Genomic DNA, 22,970 nt, shown 5'->3' with positions numbered 1-22,970 from the left:
GTGAGAGGTGCTTTGGAAAAAGTTTCTGAGACATTTACTTTGAGTGAGAATGAACTTTTCTCAATCCAGGGGTCATACGTTGCAAGTATGTAGCACAAGCTGTGGGAATCGATAGATTACATACACAATTGATATCCAATCAATTAATTGACACTTCTTCACTTCATTGAACAGTGCAAGCTAAAGGACCATTTCAGCTTCTAGTTTTCAGTTACATGAGAATATATTGTTTTGCAATTTTGGCATAGTTTGTAGTAAAGCCTGAGGATAGTCTCACGCTTAAACTTTGCAATGTTGGTGAAGACGCTTTTTGTTGCGGTTGTCAACCCTCATAGTCGCTTTCAGGGTCGTAACACAGTTGTGGTGTGGAATCATCTTTCTTTTTGTTAAGTTATTTCTTTGTATGCAAGAAACATGAATAGACTATTCTCTGGAGTTTGTTATCTTTTCACCATTACCATGTGTTGTTCTTGAGACGGAAAAGTCTACTATTGACGATAGACTCCTTTGAGCTTGCTTGATTTTCAAACTAAGATTTGCTTGGTGACTGGGTGATGCTGCCCACCATTTGTAAGGAAATGCACGGCTGGTCGCTGGGTACCTGCGGAAGAATGGCAAAACCAAGCTGAAAAACTACAGATATCTTCTTGCAGGTTCAGCATCTTGTGTTTTCAAATTTCCCTGTTCTGAGTTCCTATGTATCGAACTGCTTAGGTGGGGGAATGGAGTTTTTGGAAAGTGATAGAAAAAGGAAAAAAATAGTGTCGACTGTCCAGGCTTGTGGAGAACATCCTGTTACAATGCCAAAGTATGTTTTTCTTATTTTGTGGAGCTCAATGTACATCGGTGGCCACGTGGTTTGCTCAGCCCTTTCACGAGAGGTCCCGGGCTCAAACTCGCCCATCGCTGATTTAAGTGGGGACGCTTACGGCGGGATGCCGCGCTAGCCCCCTTCGAGGACTAGTCGGGCATCACCGCCGGTTTGAGCCCTAGCTCGCCGGCCGCGCGGACACCTCGATTATCAAAAAAAAAATGTACATCTAATTATCAGGTATAACTATGTATTTTCTCGCTCGAGTTGGCAGCATTTCGTTTGACGATCACGATGTCCTCGAAAATGGGAACACAGATTTTTTGGCGAAATGATTTCGATTGTTTTTTGTTTTCATAGAGAAGTAAGAAATCATTTAAAAAAAAGATTTTAGAGTTTTCTTAATTAACAAATTTTCAACAAGCTAAAAGCAACTTTAATGTTTCACTATTTTCAAACTGTATTAAGAATTACGACAAGAAAAAAGGAATACTAGAACAAGAAATTTGTGAATATTTTTTTTTATGGAATAGTGGTCTGAGCTACAGTAAGTAAAAGTAACGCTTCTGTTTCTCTATTTTTCTATTCTTCTGTTCCCTGGAACAAAAAAAGAACAAAAATCCGTTTGGTAACGCATTTTATTTTTCTATTTCCTAATAAAAAAGAATGCCAAGAAATAGATTTGGATGCAAATAAGAAGTAAAAAATATACTTCTTTGTTCCCAAAAATAGAAATAGAAATAGAAAGGTCCTGGCCCTCAAGCCGCGACCTCACCTCCTCCTCCATCCTCCATCGTCTGCAAACCGTCTCAAAGCACCGGTCCGGTCCATTCTCGGCGGAAATAAAAAAAATTAATTAAATTATAAAAAATTCAAAAATTCCAAAAATTCATAAAAATCAGAAAAATTCTCAGAAAATCCATAAAAAATCAGAAAAACTTAGAAAACCCATAAAAATTTGCAAAATTACGAAATTGAAAAAATTTAAAAAAATTCATAAAAAGCTTTCGAAAATAAAAAGAGACAATTTGGAAAGTAAAAAGTTTTAATAAACTTTTTCCCAAAAAAATCAAAAATAAAAATTCACATAATGGCTTAGAATAAATTAAAAAATTCCGAAAATTCATAAAAATTAGAAAAATTTCAGAAAAATCCCATAAAAATTAGAAAATTAAAAAATTCCCAAAATTCATATAAATCAGAAAAATTCTCAGAAAATCCATAAAAATCAGAAAAATTCAGAAAACCCTTAAATATTTGCAAAATTCCGAAATTGTAAAATTAAAAAATTTCATAAAAAATTTTCGAAAAATAAAAAGAAACAGATTTAGGGAAAGTAAAAAATTTTAATAAATTTTACCCCAAAAAATATAAAAAATTCACATAATGGCTTAAATACCCGCACCACCCACTTTGAAAATTTTAAATTTTGAGGTGCCCAAGTGGTATTTTTGAAGATTCCTTAGTTTAGGGATTAAAAGGGGTTTTAAACCCCTAAAAGGATTAGACAAACCAATAAACCATGCTTATTGATTTTTTTCACTTATAACTTGTTCTTATAGTTAAATAAAAGATATAGATTTGAATGCAAAAATTGAGAATAGAAATTTTGTGCTACTAAACGCATTTCTTCTTTTTCTATTTCGAATAAAATTTTCATAGCTACCAAACGCATTATTTCGCTTCGTAAACTCTTCCAGGAAATAGAATAGAAAACTATTTCTGAAAAAAATTGTTCCCAAATAAAACGTTACCAAACGCGCCCAGCACCGAATGCATCTTGAGTTACCAAACGTTTCCATAAATTGGAAACCCTGAATCATGCTGGTTTGCATAGATGTGAAAAATCGAGAGGGAGAATATCATTATGAGAAATTTACTTGGTGAAAACAGATTAGAAATATCCTCAGGAATCGAATGCATCTTGAGTGATCCTTTTTGTACTTTTGAAAGAATGTTTCGTAGCTTGAAGTAATCTTCACAACCCGAAAACAATTCCATTGGAGGGATGTGATTGTGAATAAGGACTCACCATGTGCCCAGCACCGAGAATCCAGTAAAAGAAGAGGTTCCTGTAGGATCTCACGAATCCTTTCGTCCCCGTAAAACCTTTTCCACAGTATAGAGGGACCCGGTCCTCACTCAGGAAATTGCTCAGACCGTCCCACCTGCATATGACAAGGCAAGCATGAGGGACCGTTTTCGAAATTAAGAATGGGAGTCAATGTCTATGGGTGTGTTCTGTTGGAAAAGGAGCCATTACTTGAGCTTGTTGACCCATGCTTCTGCTCCTTTTGTTGCACATATGAGATCTAGCTGCAGCATTAGGAAGTCGAATGAGATTATGTGGGGGCAAACTCAGTCGGCGATGGGACTGCGTGAAGCGCACGGAAAAGTTCATGGAAAAACCCTGACCTGTCCATTGTAAATGGTGATGTTTACGCCTTTGGCTAAACGCTTGTCCACCTGAGAAAAATTTTATGAGACTTCATAATCTCTGTGGTGGCAGACGACGGAAAACTAAAATCAGGCTCGTCTCTTCTCGTTTACACTGGGATTAGCTGTTACCTCTTCAATTCTTGGTTTCATGAAATCTCCATACATGGCTGGAAAAACCAGGCGAAACTGTCCTTGCCATCTACAACACAGATGAATTTTGATTGACCCGGGAAAAGATCAATATAAAGGATTGGGTCAAACTGCAAGTAGAGTTAAATCTGTCAAACATTTCTGGTCTTCTGGAACTTACGTCACGTTATCTGGGATGATCTTTAGCTTCTTTCTTATCGGTCCGTTCATCAAGCTTCTGAAGTCACTATTGGCTGCCCATGCTCCAGTTGAGGTTCTCTCTGTGTATCTTGTTGAGCTACTTCTACTCTCTTTCACCACCGCAGAGTTGCTCTCCAATTCTGACATGAAGTTGTAAAAGTCCTGCAGGTCATGCGGCTCTCAGAAACTCCCTCTACAAGAACAAGTGATAGAGAAAGATACCACGTTATTACTGTATTGCTGGATGACTTGCTCCAGGTCTCGAAATGTTGCCGTGGCATCTTCCGATTTGCCTTCTGCAAGTTGCTGCTGGATCTTCAGGGCTAAACTGGATAGCACGATAGTTAACTTGACGTTATGCTCGTCTGTCTAGTTTTTTTTGTGTAAGGTCTTAGAAGGAGAAATGCGACTTAGACCTGTTGGATTGAGTCAAGCCGTTCTCATCGATTCGCGACATGACTTTAAGAACAGGTCCATATGAGAACTTCGATGTAATGCAGATACAGCAGTAAGTCACCAAGAGTCACCAAGCAGAAATGGTTATCTTCATTATGCAAAACAAACAAATTTCTTGGTGGCTGAAATCACATACCACAAAGTCCTCAGGAGAAATCCAGCTATCCCCCAAAGCAACTCCTATATTTGGACATTACGATAAAACATCAGAAATAGCGGGTTTCTGAGCATCGAATATTGAAAGTCGGGACAAAGAGCGACTACTTCAAACAAGTGCCACAAAGTAGTTGGGAAAAAAGAATTTCTACCCCCAAGTTGGGCCTTCAGTTTTCCAGCTTCAATAGCTTCTAGAGCTATTACTCCAAGGGCAGAAGCAAATTTGCCTCCATATGATTCTGCAAAGATGTACAGAGGACTCTTTTGGAGGGTCTCGTTCCCATTGAAGAGCTCTATCAGCAAAGTGGTCAGATCAGCTGCTGCTTCATTGTCTGTTCTCACTACTAAGCTCTCATCGTCCACATAACTGAAACCTGTTGCCACTGGACTGTCCTATGTACACAGAGGATTACGAGTTACAAAAAACACTAAGCAGCGGTGCCTCCTAAATGCCAATACCTAGAAGGGCATTCTTCAGAATGACTGTATGAAATTGAAGAGACACTGCTACGTACCACGAATAAGAGATCCGCTTTTCGAAGCCACGTGAAATTCCGGGGCTGCAAATTCTCATCCAGTGGTCCGATTTCTTTGAAATTTCCAAATCCAACACCGGAGGCTCCCTAGGAAAATGAAGGAGAGAGGTAATGAAAACACATTGATTTTCATTCTGTTGGGTGTAATTTCAAAGGTAAAATTCTCACGGGGCCTCCTTGGTGCCACAGCAGTACTGGCCAGGGTTTGGAAGGTTCTTCAATGGCTCAAATGAACATACATATACACAGCAATCATTTATTTGATCACGGCCATATGTTGTTTTTTCCACCAAACTGAAGAATTTGGACACCATAACTACGTACCTGGTCGAACTTCCACATATCCCCACTGCTGGGACCCGTCACTTTTTCCTTCGGCCGAGGAAAAACGTGGATGCCCAAACGAGAACAAAAGGAGGAGAGAGAGGAAAAGGAAATGTTTCTCCATCACCGCCATCTTTGTCATTCGTTGCAGAATGAATAAGCTGGAGGGCTTGTTATATGGGGGGTGGGCTCGGACGACCATGATTTTGCCGTAAGGAGTCTCGCCTGGGTTTGTCTCCGACTAGTTGAATTCAATATGAGAAAACGAAGACAGATATAGACTTTTAAGAGACCAGATCGCCTTATTCAATTAGTTAGAGCTACAGCGACACCGTCCAAAGCAAGCTTTTTGTACTCGTCGGGTTGCGATTGGATCGCAGGGGACAACCGGAAACAAGCGAGAGCGAAGCAACATTGTTTAGAATCTGGAATGGGGAGTCTCCCAATTAACTACCAACGAGAACAAAAACGAACAAACGAGCGAGGACTTCTTGATGTGTCGACTTCAAGAACTCCATCGAATCTCGACCCCGAACAAGGGGAAGGAATTGGTTTAGGATGTATGTTGTTTGATGAGACAACATCAGTCGTCAATTCTGTTAACTCTCTCTCTCTTACGTTGGATTGTGATCGGGTCGATTGGGACAAAGGGAAAGAAAGTGCGAGCAAAGCAAACATTATGTAAAATCTGGGATGGAGGAAGTCTTCCAATCAAGCACCAACGATAACAAAACAAACAAGGCAGGCGCTCTTTGATTTGGCGTCTTCTAGAGCTCCATCGAATCTCAAAGCCAAACAAGGGGAGGAATTTGTTTTAAGGTATTTGATTTTTGGGACAAGTGCATTGGAAGTTCTAAAATTTGTTAGGAGAGTGCAACTAAGTTTTAAAACTTTCAAAAAGCGCAATTAAGTTCTTACACGAAAGTGCAATTGAGTCCTAAAAATCTCAAAAATAGCAATTAATAAAAAGACTTGATTGGACCAATTTAACAAGTTTTAGGACTCGATTGCACTTTTATGACAAGTTTTAGGACTGAATTGCATTTTTGAGATTTTTAGGACTCAATTGCACTTTTGTGACAAATTTTAATATATCCGATATAGTTATCCCTTATTTTTTTTTTTGGGAGACTGCATCAGTACTCAATTCTGAATCTCCCTTCCTTCCCGTTGGCTAACGGCGCGAATAATAACTATTATGTTCCATAAACACCTGGAACAAAATAGATTCTATTTCTGTTTCATGCAAGTTTCGAGGAAAGAAACTCATTTGATAAATGACAAAAAATTTCTATTTCTATAACAAAACTCGCTTTGATAACAACATAAAATTTCTATTTCTTGGAACATAAATCCGTTTGATAACAACACAAATTTCTATTTCCTGGAATATAAATCCATTTTTTTAGAAATGGTCTCTAAAATAAAAATTAATCAAAACACCCAAACCCTAGTAAAGCGCTAAATGCTAATTCATTCAAAGGATTGTGTTGTTTTTTTAGGGTTTTAGGGTTTTAGGGTTTTTTAGGGGTAAAGATCCCTTTTGGGGGTTAAACCCATTTTAGGGTTTTTTAGGGGTTAAAACCCATTTTAAATCCCTAAACTAAGGAGACTTCAAAAATATCATTTGGGTACCTCAACAAATTTAAATTTCTATGAATTTTTCTGGAATTTTTCAATTTTTATGGATTTTCTGAAATTTTTTTTGAGATTTTTAGGAATTTTCCGGATTTTCTAATTTTTTTTTATGAATTTTGTGAATTTTTTTTCTGATTTTTCTAAATTTTTTAGAATTTTTTATTTTCCTGGTCGGGAATGAACTGAATCGAACCGCCTCGCACCAGGGCCAAATTTAGGAAGAGATGTGTTTTGAAGAGAGAAAACAGTGTTCTTTTAAAAATGGTTTTCATTTCTCGTCCGTAAAACGTAAAACCTACTTTTTTTTTCGATTTTTAGTCCAGAATCCGCTTCTCGAACAAAAAGTTGTTCCGAAATAGAAAAATGGAATTGCGTTATCAAACGGGTTTGTTCCAAACCCGTTCGGGAACGTAAAATTAGTTCTACATGAAACATAATGGTTATTATGCGCGCTCTAAGGGCCCATTTGGTAACTTCTGCACAAATAATGAAAATTTCTCGTTCTTTTATTCCCGAATCGGTTTGGGAACAATCTATTTGTTAAATTTTTTGTGCCCGGGCACAATTTTGCAAAAAATGTTCCCGAAATCAATTTGGGAACAAAATCAAGAAGCAAAAAAAGTAACTTCTTGATTCTTGAACAATTTTTCCATTTCGATTTTTCTTGATTTTCTTCTTTTTTCTTGGTTTGTTGTTCTTCTTCTTCCTGGCCTGCCGCCCGCCTGCCGCCGCTGCCGGCCATCGGCCACAGGCCAGGGCTGGCGAGGGCTGCTCACGGCCGTGACGGCGAGACCTCGCCCAGATCTGGCGATGGCGAGGTCGGCCTCGCCCAACCAACGCGAGGCCGACCTCGCCGTCACGACCTGCGAGGTCGGCGGCAAGGCCGTGACGCCTGCCGGCCTTGGCCTCGTGGCCGATCGTTGGTGCCGCGATCGGCCATGGCCAAGGACGGGAAGGAAAAAATAAAAAAAAAAAAAAAAAAGGAAAAAAGAGAAAGAAATATTAAAAAATTCAAAAATTGTTAAAATATTATTAATAAAAGAAATTTTGTGTAGTTATCAAACACATTTCTGTTCTTTTTCTATTCTAAGAATAGAAATTTTGGGCAATTACAAAACGCCTTTAAATACTTAGAAATTGTTCCCGCATTAATAAAAAGAATCATTTCGAGCGTAACTGCTCTAGGCACAAAATGATTGCTTACGCACACCTAAATTGCGTTGCGTGCCAAGCAGCAGCCACCGGATGAGAAGCAGATATTAGCTGTGGCTAGGAGGCGCTCCTTCATTGGTGTCCCTTGTTGTGCACATGTGGGCTCAACCACACCCTAATTCCTTTTCTTTTTCCGTTTTCCCTTTGTGCCCTCGTAAGAATTAGGATTGAATCGACAACCACAGAGCTTGATACCTAAACAAAACTATCGATATTACATAGTTTTGTGTTAAGATAATTAAATATTCAAAATCACGTATTTATAACATCTTAAGCTTTTAGAGCTAGTCAATTCTTACTTGGTACTAGAGCTAGTTGGTTTTGAAGTGCACCCAAGTGCGTATCAAGAACTAATTTTGTTTCTCATCATTTCATTTCCAATAAGTCCTAAAATCCTCCGGTCAAGTTGATTTTCACATTGTTCATTTTGTCCGATAACCAACATCATCTATAGAGCCCTCGTCGACTAGAGGCGAGGCCAGCCCTCCCCCTTGTTTTATTCTTTTTTTTTTAATTTAATTTAACTAAAATTAATGTTAAAATGATTTTTAGACGAAAATACCCTTAATCGGCCGGAAAATTTGGCCGGTTGGCGAGCCAGCGGGATGAGACCTTTATTTAAAACTGTTATAGTCACTTCAGATCCTTATTTAAGATAATGTCCACTTCAGATTCTTATTTGAGAAAATAAAAACACTTGATATTTTTATTTGAAATTTTTCCTGAAAAAGTTATAGGCATCCGGGGGAGGGGGGTTCCTTAACCAGTGCTGAATAAATTCCCCTCGAATGAGCAAAAGATGACTCAATCTCCTTGTCATCTCATCCGTCCCGCGGTTCACTGTTGAGAGAGGCCCCAGATTACACGTCTCTGTTGAGGAAAACTCCTATTGATTTTGAAGCTGACAAAACCTTCCATGTTATTGTAAATCGATACTTATTCGATCTAATTTATTCCAGGAATGTATATTCTGGAAGCTTAGAAGAAATTTTTTCAAACTTTACAAGCTGGTAAATACTTTATTGAAGACCCACATAATCTTAGTTCTGAGATTCAGACGAAGAAATTTTTCAAAAGCACATCAAGGTGAAATTTTTCGGGAGGTGAACGCAGAGGCGTAGAAATCTCTTCGACGCAGACCAGAAACGAAACATAACATTTAGTGATCCGGTATGGATTTCATAGAAGGAAAGTTTTGATTATTTCAATCTAAGGCTATAATTGATTGACAATCAAATACTACGACAAGTATGCATTACAACGGATAAAGTTCTACTTATAGAAACCAAGATTCTGATTGTATGGGCGATCAGAATCAGCAGGATTCAGAATCTGTCATCCAATGGCTACTCAATCCTTATTATACAAATCTATCCAAGATGAAGATTAGAAGATGATTCTCTAAAAGCTGTCCAACGGCTAGTTTGGAAGTAGAGGAGTATTTAAGGAGATCAACTAGTAGCAGAAGGTAGCACAGATTCAAGAATCAACAAGTCCAAAGTTTGAGCATACTCCAATGATTTCTCTTGTCGTTCAGAGCCAAAAATTAAGATCTAGAGGGTTACTTTGTAAGAGTGATTGTGTGAGATAGAGAGTCCTATCATACACAAGAGTGTCATACTCAAATCAGTAAATTCCTCTTGATTACATAGTGAAATCCAGCCGGTAGGCTGTCAACGTGGGAGAGTAGACGTAGGCTTACTATAAGTCGAACCACTATAAACTTGTGTACAGTTTTTCTATCCCTTATCTCTTAATTTACATACTGCACATCAAGAGCACCGTTTATATAATCTGTTTTGAATCTGAAGTTTATTCAGACTAAGTTGTGATTATTCATTTCCGCATAATTTGACAAAAATTGTTTAAGATCACCTATTCACCCCCCTCTAGGTGATCCTTGCTAGCTACATCAATTAGTATCAAAGCAGGTTGCTCATTTATTGAAGTGTTTTACTTCTGAGTTAACGATCTACATGGCTAGCTTTGGTGCTCCAGGGCTCATTAAAGGACAGAGCAACAACAGACCACCATATTTCGATGGCAAGGAATATAGTGTCTGGAAGAATAAGATGAAGGCATTCATAAAGTCAATTGATCACATGCAATAGGATGTCATCATCAAAGGAGTCAATCCAAAATCTTCTGATTCAAAAGAAAAGGCAGATGCAAGCAAATCAGCAAATCCTCCATTATCTCAATCTGAGATATCTAAAAGAGAAAATTTAGATTCCAAAGCAATTTATTCTCTCTATTGTGCTTTATCTCCTATTGAGTATAAAAAAATCGCTGCTTGTGAATTAGCTAAGGAAATCTGGGATACTCTCCTTATTACTTATGAAGGAACAGATCAAGCCAAGGAAACTCAAATCAATCTTTTGCTTGGTCAATATGAATCCTTCAAAATGAAGCCTGGAGAATCAATTGCTGATTTGTATGACAGGTTTACTGACATAGTAAACGGTCTTGCATATCAAGGACAACCAGTCCCAAATGCAATAAAAGTCAACAAACTACTGAGAGGACTGACAAAGCAGTGGGATATATCAAAACATCTCTTCGAGAAACACAAAGGATCAAGCATCTATCAGTGAATGAATTAATTGGAACTCTTCAATCATATGAGACTAAGCAACGGAATGAGGAGAATGAATCCAGAGGTAATAAGTCAATTGCATTAAAAACTAACTTAGATTCTGATGCATATTCTGAAGATGAAGATGTTGATGATGAAGAACTAGCTCTCTTTATAAAGAAGTATAAGAAAATGAAGATCAAAGGAAGAAACCTCAAAGGTAAGAAGCCTTTTGAGAAGAAGAAGTCTTTCGATGAAACAGAGAGATCAAAGGATGTTATATGCTTTCACTGTAAGAAACGTGAACATATCAAGCCAAATTGTTCACTTCTGAAAAAGAAGACCAAATTTGAGAAAGCAAAGAAGGCCTTAAAAGCATAAACTTGGAGTGATAAAGAGTGCGAAGACAGTGATGAAGATATCTCAAATTTCTGTTTGATGGCTAAGTCAGACTCAGACTCATATTCAGATTCAAATTCTGATCCTAAAGTGGAAATTGAGGTAAAGCATTCTGATATGCTTATTGAAGTATCAAATTATATTGATGAATTATGCTTTGAATTTAAGACTGCTCTTAAAAGAATCTCTTCTTTGAAAAAGGAAAATTCATCACTGAGGCAACAGGATATTTCTCAAAAAGAAAAAATCGATTTTCTTCAAAAAGAATTTCATCAAATCAAGGAAAGTCGAGATTTTCTTTCCAAAGAAAATGCTGTTTTGAAAAAGGAAGTTTCAGAAATTACTTCCAAGTTTTCAAAAGGTTCAGAAACCTTGAAGCATATTCTTTCTATCCAAATTCCTTACTATAACAAATCTGGTCTCGGATTTGTGAAGGAAAGTGATAGCTTGATTGATTTTCCAAAAGTCAAGGAGAGATTCAGACAAAGAGCTCCTCGACAAGCTTATAAAAACCATTTCAAAAGGAATTTTGTCAAACCCGTTGGCCGAAGTGCCCTCAGGTGCTCAAAATGTGGAGATCTACAGCATTTTGAGAATGAATGTCCTAAAGTCTGGAGACCTATTCGAAGAGATTTTGTTAAGACAGCCTATACTAATGCTCAAGGATTCAAACAAATTTGGGTACCAAAGAAAACTTGAGATGTTGTGATTTTTGCAGGTTACCACAAAGAGAAAAAGAAAGTGGTACCTAGACAGTGGATGCTCTAGACATATGACAGGAGATCCAAGCATATTCGTTGATCTACACAGTCTGAATGGTGGAAAAGTTTCCTTTGGAGGAAATACCAAAGGAAAAATCGTTGGCAAATGAACGGTTGAAATTGGAGGACTTATAATCAATGATGTTTCATTAGTAAAAGGACTCAACTACAACTTGATAAGCATAAACCAGCTATGTGATACAGGTTTCAGAATCAACTTTCAAGAAGATACATGCTCAGGAACAAGTAAAGATTCTTCTCAAACTTTCACAGGAAGAAGACATGGTAATATTTATCTTCTAGATGTAAATCCAAACTCCACTCATTGCTTGATCTCAATCAAAGAAGATGAAGATCTGTGGCATAGAAGATTGGGGCATACTAGTATGAAACAAATCTCAAAGATCTCAAACAAGAAATTGGTTCGAGGTCTGCCAGATTTGAAATACAAGAAAACAGAATTATGCAATGCCTGCACTCTAGGAAAACAAGTAAGAAGCTCTTTTAAGTCTATAAATTATGTCTCCACTAATCGTGCTTTGCAGCTTCTTCATATGGATCTGTTTGGACCAACCAGAACACAAAGTATTGGTGGTAAGAAGTATTGTTTAGTTATTGTTGATGACTTCACAAGATTTACTTGGGTGTTCTTTCTTGCTCATAAAAATGAAGCATTTTCATATTTTTCAAAATTTGCAAAAAGAGTTCGAATGAAAATGGCTATACCATTTCCGCATTAAACGATCATGGGGGAGAGTTTGAAAATCAAAGTTTTTCGATCTCCGTGAGGAAAATGGCTTTCAATACAATTTTTCTACTCATTATATACCAGAACAAAATGGTGTGTGGAGAGGAAAAATCGTTCTTTGCAAGAAATGGCAAGAACTTTGTTGATTGAAAGCATGATTCCTTTTCATTTCTGGGCAGATGCAGTTTTTACAGCATGTTATATCATTAACAGAGTTTTTCTCAGACCCATTCTTGAGAAAACCCCCTATGAGCTTTACAAAGGTAGGAAGCCTAGTATCTCATATTTTCGTATGTTTGGTTGTAAATGCTTTATTCTAAAAAATCCAAATGATCGTCTTGGTAAGTTTGATAAGAAAGCAGATGAAGGATTTTTCCTTGGATATTCTACTACAAGTAAAACATACAGAGTCTTCAACAAGAACTCTTAGATTGTGGAAGAAACAATGAATGTGAGGTTTGAAGAAAATATTCAGATTTACAAAGATGAATCTGAATCATCTTCCAACATCAAGAGTTATCAGAAGCTCATCAAGAATCTCCAAAGATCGTAGAATCTGTAGAAGAAGAAAAACAAGATACAATGCAGACTCAACTAGAACCTCCAGAGTCTGCAGATATTGAGAAGGAAAGATTTGACAAAAACTGGAAACATAAATCCAGTCATCCGAGAAACCTCATCCTTGGAGAAATAGAAGATGGTATCAAGACTAGATCTAAACACAAGGAGAATATCAGCAACTTGGCGTTGATATAAAAAATAGAACCAAAAGAAGTTGGGGAAGCTTTATCAGATGATGGGGGCTATATCGGGTCGCAAAGAGCGTGTACCAACTAAAAATGGATCTAAATGGGACTTGACTCAGATCCATCCTTTAAAGCATTTGAATCAAAGGTTTGGGATGGTGGGGAAAGTGGGCCAAATGGTACCTGGTTCTTTCATCGGACGTCACTTTTACCTTCTTTTGGAAAAGAAAGTTCTAGTGGCCTAGAGTGGGGCACCTCAAGCACCCCAAGTACCCCCAAATTGGCTACTAGCATGAAAGAGAAAAAGAAAAGCATGTCAAAATCTTGAGAAAAAATGGGTTAGTATGAATTAAATAGGTCGATTTGAGTTGATCCATTTTCGACCCGTCCGGTCCCGACCCCGCTCGTTCGTACGAAAAGTCTAGACCGATATTCGAATCGCCCTTGTTATCATTCTTCCGTTCCCTCCGAATGCCCACCAACCAAGCATCCGATACAATTCTGGACCAATCGCTACGCATAAAAATCGAAGCGTTCGCGACGAATCTCGTACCGATGGTTCCGTTCGATTCCTCATCAGCATTTCCCTCCAGACTAATCGAGCAATTAATTACGTCACTTCCTATCTTGACCTTTGCTTATCAATATTTCAATTAGATCCCTCACGAGTGTTTGTCTGCAAAATAATTTGAGCCATAAACTCATTTCTTGAAGGCTCCGTTTGTTTCGAGAAAAATAAATTATTTGAAAAATATTTTCCTAAGATATAATTATATCGCTTGAAAAAATTTGCCAGTGAAAAATGTTTTCGTTATCGATAGCAATTCATGTCTAAACATTTTCATAGACGACGAAAATAATTTCCGCATATTGCTCAACAATCTCTTATCCAAGTACCAATCCATATGTGAGATGAACTTCACTTCTTCAAGTTCATCCGTCCAAGCAACTCGAAAACCATCACCATATTCAAGTGAATGAATTTGCTCCTATGCAAGCATGGCAACCAATCTTCTTCTATCTCAAAAATGCAATATCAAATGTGTTTCTAAGCATCTCATAACTTCCGAATGTCAAGCTCTTCCAAATAAGATGAAATTTCTCCAAAAAAATAATTATTCGAGAGATCCAGTATGGTCATATCTTGGAGTTGACACATTTGCGGAGGCATATAACCTTCAAAAAAATTATGTCATTTGACAAAATAACACTCATTGTTATTTGACAAAATAATTATCTCTGAAATCCTTTTTTTCCTTATAAAAGTACACATAAATTCTTAAATGTCTTTGCACGAAACGCAATCAAGTTCTAAATAATTTGGAATTTGTGCAAGGGTTCGTCGCTAGCGGCAAGGATATCAGGTGATATGACTTTCGGACCATTTGAATTTCTGACTACTAATTGAAACTAAAACTCAATTTTTATGCAAAGTCGAGTAAAAATCCAATATAAATAAAAAAAACCTAAATTTTGATTTCCAATCTCAATTTGAACCAAAAAAAGAAAATCAATCAAAGCTTTTTCGCATACACCGCAATTCGTTTGAGCAATAAAAACCATGAGTTTAATTTCTACAAGATAATCACAACAATCAACAAATTTGAAATACTAATTTCTCGTTGTTGAAACCCTACAGATTCTAAATTCCAATTCTCATTAATCACAAAAAAAAAATGATTGAAAAACTAAATCAAACGTTGAACAATGACACGTGCATAATTGCAAGCAGCTTTAATTGCTTAATTGTCATTTGATTGATTTAAGATGATTTAATTCACAATTTGACTGTGAGATTTAATGTTTGACTTGAAACTCGATTTCTCCTTAATTTTATATGAGGGTGTAATTCCGATGATCAGGTGACACCACCTACACACTTAAGACTTGATTGTTCATATTTTAAAATGTCTACAATCTGATTGCATCTTATAAAATTTTTAGAATTTGTTCATACAGTCAAATGGTTTCTCTAATTTGCCCTTTTCTTCTTAAGAATGTCAGTCATTGTTTGCACACTAACTACAATGACAAGTGGGTACGATAAACGTGATAAATAAAAGATGACACGGAAATATGTGAGCAAAGTATTGCACGAATTTAATCCATACATAAAATTGAATTTACAACGTTATATCCTACAAACTTAAGACCTGATTGTTCATATTTTAAAATGTTTACATTTTGATTGCATCTTTTAAAATTTTTAGAATTTGATTATATTGTCAAATGTTTTGCTATAATTTTCTCTTTTCTTCTTAAGAATGTTGTCCTCATTTGCACATTAACTACGATGACAAGTGGAAATATTTGAGCAAGTATTGCACGAATCTAATACGTATATAAAATTGAATTTGCAATAATATATTCGATTGCATTATTTATTTACGTGTCATAATTACATTTGGAAATCGCATCAATTCGTGTTATTAGAAAATTCTATATTTTCGTTTTTTATTTTATAAGATATTCGTATATTCAATGCTTATCAATTAGTGTTACTTTGGGTTTATCACACATTCGAATTAAAACGTGTAAATTCGTCTCAGAAATTACAAACCTGAATTCTCATTATTTTCGATGATCTAAATTTGTGTATATATATATATATATATATTCACATAATAGTTTTTTATACAGAGCATTGTTTATGATCAGTTCGTTTCAAAATTCGACAAAATTAAAAATTACTTTCTACTGGTTTTGCCAAAATAAATTAAAAAAATTATGAAGAGATATATATATATATATATATATATATATATATATATGATTTATGTGTTAATATTTACATGTCATGAAAATCTTAAATGCTTTAAATTTTAAAAAGAATCGAAATGCGTAAGAACTAAATTAGTCTAGAGAAAAGATTGAAAAACAACACAAACACGTCGCCCATGGTGACGTGGCGTCGCTCATCTCCACCCACGTAAACTACTGTAAGATTTGACGGTGTTCCAATTTCTATAGGCTCCGACGTCGGCGGAGCTCGTGGTCCCGCTCGGATATGGCGGGTCGACTCGCGAGGAGGCTCTCGTCCTCGCCGGAACCCTCCTTCCTCGTCTATAGATGCCCGATCTTCGCTTGGTCGGGTCGCGATCCGTGTGGGCCCAGGCGGGCTGCTTCGTCGTCGCCGCCGTCGTCGTCATCGTCTTCGTCTTCACCTCCGTCGCCGGATGGAGCGGCCTCGAAGCCCCAGAAGAAGATTACGGACCGTCTATCGGCCGTGATCGACGCCGTCAATGACCGCAAGCTTCCTCCCGAACTCCGTGGCCGTCGCAACTCCGTCAGGTGCGCACGAGATGATCTGAGCGGACGTGGGTCTTTGCGTGAGCGTGTGCAGGGGTTGCTATTAAGCTGTTCCTTTGTTGATTTTGGAGTTGTTTCATTGGGTTGTATGATTTGTATGGTGAATTTTCCGGTTTTTGGGGATGATTGCTTACTGCTTCTTCGGATTGAGCTAGCGTACAATTTCTGCTTTTCTATATCTCTCTCGAGATGTCCATGCGTGCTGGAGTTTGGGCTTTAGTTTGCACGATCTTTCTCTTTTAAGGGAGTAGAAATATGGGTTATCGGTGGCTGAGTTTGGCTGTCACCGGGCATTGCGTTCTATGCATAAGCACTCTGTTTTATCACAATGTGCCTACTCAAATAGGCTTAGTTAGATGCTGCAAAGTAAAAAGCAATTGACTCAGAAGATCAAGCACATGATTTTTCTCCTATAATAATGCTTATACTGAACGATCCGCGGGACGTAATGCTTTTAAGAGAGATTTTTCATTGTTCGTTCCTGTGATTTGGATTGTAACTGCTTATTTGTTGCTGCAGTTGAAGTAGGTAACTGTAAGGAATCCTCGGTGCAGAATTGTAGTCAGGTCGATTTCCGGATTGGGACTTATGTTGTCTTGACGGTTGCATTGAAGAAGAGAATAGGACGTGTTCCTTGATTTTTGTTTAGCATCTTGATGCACACTCTGTTGCTTGAATAGAAAAAAATTCGAAGCTTTTTTAGGGGTCGGTTGATGATGTTTTGCGTTACCCTCTTGGCAGATCTGAGACTGATATTGTGAACATAGTGGAGCAAAGAATATGGCATTCGATGGAGGAAGGACATTTTGAGAACTTACCTGGAAAAGGGAAACCCCTTGACCTCAGCGTAAATCCGCATGCAGATCCAGCAGAAGACACCTTGTATCGGATTCTTAATAAGAATGGCTGTGCTCCAGAGTGGGTAGAACTTAACAAGGAAATAAGGAGTGCGATGTCCGAGTGGCGGAGAGTGCTAAAGAAAGCATGGATGAGCAGAAGCAATGGGAGTCGATCCGAGTGGGACGACCGTTCGGAGGCTTTGAAAGTGCAAATGCGCGGTATTAATGACAAGGTGAGTCCTTGGGTTGGTGTATTCAATTTGATGGATGCTTTCTTCTGCTTCTAGTATACTACTACTTTTATGGAGCGGAGAAAGTTGGTTGGTGCTGATTTTGTTAACAAGATGGATTTGTTGCGGTTGTGTAGGTCTTTCGGTATAATCTCATTGTGCCCTTTGGACGCCAAATGTTTGGGATGAAGTGGGAGAAAGAATTAGATCGTTTGAACGACGAATGACCTCTCATACAGTTGTAGTATTATAACAATTTTGGAGTCGTACTTTGGAGGTGATGTTATATTTATGAAATGTTATAGTTGTAAAATGGTTTAGTGGAATGCGCTCATCGTTTAATTTTGAATTGTTTCTTGATTCCCCGATATGTTTTTTCGCAATACTTGTGTTTTTATTTGGCAAGTGTGACTGTCCTTGGTTAAGCTTTTCATTAAAAGCTTTAAAAGCTGGTGCCATCTTTTGCTTCTGTGTTCTCTACTGATAGAATGGAGGAAATCAAGGAGTGGAAAGATTGGTGAGAGGTGCTTTGGAAAAAATTTCTGAGACATTTACTTTGAGTGAGAATGAACTTTTCTCAATCCAGAGGTCATACGTTGCAAGTATGTAGCACAAGCTGTGGGAATCGATAGATTACATACACAATTGATATCCAATCAATTAATTGACACTTCTTCACTTCATTGAACAGTGCAAGCTAAAGGACCATTTCAGCTTCTAGTTTTCAGTTACATGAGAATATATTGTTTTGCAATTTTGGCATAGTTTGTAGTAAAGCCTGAGGATAGTCTCACGCTTAAACTTTGCAATGTTGGTGAAGACGCTTTTTGTTGCGGTTGTCAACCCTCATAGTCGCTTTCAGGGTCGTAACACAGTTGTGGTGTGGAATCATCTTTCTTTTTGTTAAGTTATTTCTTTGTATGCAAGAAACATGAATATACTATTCTCTGGAGTTTGTTATCTTTTCACCATTACCATGTGTTGTTCTTGAGACGGAAAAGTCTACTATTGACGATAGACTCCTTTGAGCTTGCTTGATTTTCAAACTAAGATTTGCTTGGTGACTGGGTGATGCTGCCCACCATTTGTAAGGAAATGCACGGCTGGTCGCTGGGTACCTGCGGAAGAATGGCAAAAACCAAGCTGAAAAACTACAGATATCTTCTTGCAGGTTCAGCATCTTGTGTTTTCAAATTTCCCTGTTCTGAGTTCCTATGTATCGAACTGCTTAGGTGGGGGAATGGAGTTTTTGGAAAGTGATAGAAAAAGGAAAAAAATAGTGTCGACTGTCCAGGCTTGTGGAGAACATCCTGTTACAATGCCAAAGTATGTTTTTCTTATTTTGTGGAGCTCAATGTACATCGGTGGCCGCGTTGGTTTGCGCTCAGTTCATTTCACGAGAGGTCCTGGATTCAAACTCGCCCATCGGTGATTTAAGTGGGGGGTCGTGGCGGTGGGATGCTGCGCTAGCCCCCCTCGAGGACTAGTCGGACATCACCGCTGGTTTGAGCCCTAGTTCGCCGGCCGCGTGGACACCTTGATTATCAAAAAAAAAAAATTTACATCTAATTATCAGGTATAACTATGTATCTTCACGCTCGAGTTGGCAGCATTTCGTTTGACGATCACGATGTCCTCGAAAATGGGAACGCAGATTTTTTGGCGAAATGATTTCGATTGTTTTCTGTTTTCATAGAGAAGTAAGAAATCATTTAAAAAAAAGATTTTAGAGTTTTCTTAATTAACAAATTTTCAACAAGCTAAAAGCAACTTTAATGTTTCACTATTTTCAAATTGTATTAAGAATTACGACAAGAAAAAAGGAATACTAGAACAAGAAATTTGTGAAATATTTTTTTTTTATGGAATAGTGGTCTAAGCTAGAGTAAGTAAAAGATATATGGAAAAGGGTACATTAGAGTTCCATAAATTGGAAACCCTGAATCATGCTGGTTTGCATAGATGTGAAAAATCGAGAGGGAGAATATCATTATCAGAAATTTACTTGGTGAAAACAGATTAGAAATATCCTCAGGAATCGAATGCATCTTGAGTGATCCTTTTTGTACTTTTGAAAGAATGTTTCGTAGCTTGAAGTAATCTTCACAGCCCGAAAACAATTCCATTGGAGGGATGTGATTGTGAATAAGGACTCACCATGTGCCCAGCACCGAGAATACAGTAAAAGAAGAGGTTCCTGTAGGATCTCACGAATCCTTTCGTCCCCGTAAAGCCTTTTCCACAGTATAGAGGGACCCGGTCCTCACTCAGGAAATTGCTCAGACCGTCCCACCTGCATATGACAAGGCAAGCATGAGGGACCATTTTCGAAATTAAGAATGGGAGTCAATGTCTATGGGTGTGTTCTGTTGGAAAAGGAGCCATTACTTGAGCTTGTTGACCCATGCTTCTGCTCCTTTTGTTGCACATATGAGATCTAGCTGCAGCATTAGGAAGTTGAACGAGATTATGTGGGGGCAAACTCAGTCGGCGATGGGACTGCGTGAAGCGCACGGAAAAGTTCATGGAAAAACCCTGACCTGTCCATTGTAAATGGTGATGTTTACGCCTTTGGCTAAAAGCTTGTCCACCTGAGAAAAATTTTATGAGACTTCATAATCTCTGTGGTGGCAGACGACGGAAAACTAAAATCGGGCTCGTCTCTTCTCGTTTACACTGGGATTAGCTGTTACCTCTTCAATTCTTGGTTTCATGAAATCTCCATACATGGCTGGAAAAACCAGGCGAAACTGTCCTTGCCATCTACGACACAGATGAATTTTGATTGACCCGGGAAAAGATCAATATAAAGGATTGGGTCAAACTGCAAGTAGAGTTAAATCTGTCAAACATTTCTGGTCTTCTGGAACTTACGTCACGTTATCTGGGATGATCTTTAGCTTCTTTCTTATCGGTCCGTTCATCAAGCTTCTGAAGTCACTATTGGCAGCCCATGCTCCAGTTGAGGTTCTCTCTGTGTATCTTGTTGAGCTACTTCTACTCTCTTTCACCACCGCAGAGTTGGTCTCCAATTCTGACATGAAGTTGTAAAAGTCCTGCAGGTCATGCGGCTCTCAGAAACTCCCTCTACACTCAAAGTGCACACCATCTTCTTGTGTTATGACAAGAACAAGTGATAGAGAAAGATACCACGTTATTACTGTATTGCTGGATGACTTGCTCCAGGTCTCGAAATGTTGCTGTGGCATCTTCCGATTTGCCTTCTGCAAGTTGCTGCTGGATCTTCAGGGCTAAACTGGATAGCACGATAGTTAACTTGACGTTATGCTCGTCTGTCTAGTTTTTTTTGTGTAAGGTCTTAGAAGGAGAAATGCGACTTAGACCTGTTGGATTGAGTCAAGCCGTTCTCGTCGATTTGCGACATGACTTTAAGAACAGGTCCATATGAGAACTTCGATGTAATGCAGATACAGCAGTAAGTCACCAAGAGTCACCAAGCAGAAATGGTTATCTTCATTATGCAAAACAAACAAATTTCTTGGTGGCTGAAATCACATACCACAAAGTCCTCAGGAGAAATCCAGCTATCCCCCAAAGCAACTCCTATATTTGGACATTACGATAAAACATCAGAAATAGCGGGTTTCTGAGCATCGAATATTGAAAGTCGGGACAAAGAGCGACTGCTTCAAACAAGTGCCACAAAGTAGTTGGGAAAAAAGAATTTCTACCCCCAAGTTGGGCCTTCAGTTTTCCAGCTTCAATAGCTTCTAGAGCTATTACTCCAAGGGCAGAAGCAAATTTGCCTCCATATGATTTTGCAAAGATGTACAGAGGACTCTTTTGGAGGGTCTCGTTCCCATTGGAGAGCTCTATCAGCAAAGTGCTCAGATCAGCTGCTGCTTCATTGTCTGTTCTCACTACTAAGCTCTCATCCTCCACATAACTGAAACCTGTTGCCACTGGACTGTCCTATGTACACAGAGGATTACGAGTTACAAAAAAACTAAGCAGCGGTGCCTCCTAAATGCCAATACCTAGAAGGGCATTCTTCAGAATGACTGTATGAAATTGAAGAGACACTGCTACGTACCACGAATAAGAGATCTGCTTTTCGAAGCCACGTGAAATTCCGGGGCTGCAAATTCCCATCCAGTGGTCCGATTTCTTTGAAATTTCCAAATCCAACACCGGAGGCTCCCTAGGAAAATGAAGGAGAGAGGTAATGAAAACACATTGATTTTCATTCTGTTGGGTGTAATTTCAAAGGTAAAATTCTCACGGGGCCTCCTTGGTGCCACAGCAGTACTGGCCAGGGTTTGGAAGGTTCTTCAACTCTATATGGACTTCTGTACAGCCACCAGAAGAGGTGAACGCCTACAGCCCAACAAATAAATTAAACATTAGTTAATTCCTTGAATGTAGAATGGCTCAAATGAACATACATATATACAGCAATCGTTTATTTGATCACGGCCATATGTTGTTTTTTCCACCAAACTGAAGAATTTGGACACCATAACTACGTACCTGGTCGAACTTCCACATATCCCCACTGCTGGGACCCGTCACTTTTTCCTTCGGCCGAGGAAAAACGTGGATGCCCAAACGAGAACAAAAGGAGGAGAGAGAGGAAAAGGAAATGTTTCTCCATCACCGCCATCTTTGTCATTCGTTGCAGAATGAATAAGCTGGAGGGCTTGTTATATGGGGGGGGCTCGGACGACCATGATTTTGCCGTAAGGAGTCTCGCCTGGGTTTGTCTCCGACTAGTTGAATTCAACATGAGAAAACGAAGACAGATATAGACTTCAAGAGACCAGATCGCCTTATTCAATTAGTTAGAGCTACAGCGACACCGTCCAAAGCAAGCTTTTTGTACTCATCGAGTTGCGATTGGATCGCAGGGGACAACCGGAAACAAGCGAGAGCGAAGCAACATTGTTTAGAATCTGGAATGGGGAGTCTCCCAATTAACTACCAACGAGAACAAAAACGAACAAACGAGCGAGGACTTCTTGATGTGTCGACTTCAAGAACTCCATCGAATCTCGACCCCGAACAAGGGGAAGGAATTGGTTTAGGATGTATGTTGTTTGATGAGACAACATCAGTCGTCAATTCTGTTAACTCTCTCTCTCTCACGTTGGATTGTGATCGGGTCGATTGGGACAAAGGGAAAGAAAGTGCGAGCAAAGCAAACATCATGTAAAATCTGGGATGGAGGAAGTCTTCCAATCAAGCACCAACGATAACAAAACAAACAAGGCAGGCGCTCTTTGATTTGGCGTCTTCTAGAGCTCCATCGAATCTCAAAGCCAAACAAGGGGAGGAATTTGTTTTAAGGTATTTGATTTTTGGGACAAGTGCATTGGAAGTTCTAAAATTTATTAGGAGAGTGCAACTAAGTTTTAAAACTTTCAAAAAGCACAATTAAGTTCTTACACGAAAGTGCAATTGAGTCCTAAAAATCTCAAAAAGTGCAATTAATAAAAAGACT

The 22,970-nt window shown here is 38.4% G+C and overlaps 3 protein-coding genes across 3 annotated transcripts; 1 reads left to right on the top strand and 2 right to left on the bottom strand.

Moving 5' to 3' along the window:
- Nucleotides 1-463: 463 nt before the first annotated feature.
- Nucleotides 464-5,070, bottom strand: LOC130140543 (serine carboxypeptidase-like 51). Its single transcript, XM_056320176.1, has 12 exons — nucleotides 5,053-5,070; nucleotides 4,708-4,815; nucleotides 4,345-4,585; nucleotides 4,173-4,216; nucleotides 3,997-4,064; nucleotides 3,803-3,908; nucleotides 3,561-3,742; nucleotides 3,380-3,449; nucleotides 3,227-3,277; nucleotides 3,075-3,127; nucleotides 2,844-2,979; nucleotides 464-601 (listed from the first exon to the last, which is right to left on the bottom strand). Exons 1-12 carry the CDS (start codon nucleotides 5,068-5,070, stop codon nucleotides 530-532), a joined length of 1,149 nt encoding a protein of 382 aa, XP_056176151.1. The 3' UTR covers nucleotides 464-529.
- Nucleotides 5,071-16,040: 10,970 nt separating this feature from the next.
- Nucleotides 16,041-17,858, top strand: LOC130140556 (uncharacterized). Its single transcript, XM_056320199.1, has 3 exons — nucleotides 16,041-16,422; nucleotides 17,182-17,512; nucleotides 17,647-17,858. Exons 1-3 carry the CDS (start codon nucleotides 16,139-16,141, stop codon nucleotides 17,734-17,736), a joined length of 705 nt encoding a protein of 234 aa, XP_056176174.1. The 5' UTR covers nucleotides 16,041-16,138; the 3' UTR covers nucleotides 17,737-17,858.
- Nucleotides 17,859-19,332: 1,474 nt separating this feature from the next.
- Nucleotides 19,333-22,133, bottom strand: LOC115665194 (serine carboxypeptidase-like 51). The gene is made up of 12 exons (XM_056320175.1): nucleotides 22,001-22,133; nucleotides 21,753-21,847; nucleotides 21,564-21,671; nucleotides 21,202-21,442; nucleotides 21,030-21,073; nucleotides 20,854-20,921; nucleotides 20,660-20,765; nucleotides 20,384-20,565; nucleotides 20,203-20,272; nucleotides 20,050-20,100; nucleotides 19,898-19,950; nucleotides 19,333-19,802 (listed from the first exon to the last, which is right to left on the bottom strand). The coding sequence occupies exons 1-12, from the start codon at nucleotides 22,131-22,133 to the stop codon at nucleotides 19,613-19,615; spliced, it is 1,341 nt and encodes a 446-aa protein (XP_056176150.1). The 3' UTR covers nucleotides 19,333-19,612.
- Between the last annotated feature and the right edge of the window lie 837 nt (nucleotides 22,134-22,970).

Source organism: Syzygium oleosum, unplaced genomic scaffold (genome assembly GCF_021117445.2).
Source record: "Syzygium oleosum isolate NSW1041296 unplaced genomic scaffold, Sole_v2.1 Sole_v2.19, whole genome shotgun sequence".
Classification (NCBI taxonomy): Eukaryota; Viridiplantae; Streptophyta; class Magnoliopsida; order Myrtales; family Myrtaceae; genus Syzygium; species Syzygium oleosum.
Note: the sequence above shows the minus strand (reverse complement) of the source record. Positions and strands in the feature narration are given on the sequence as shown.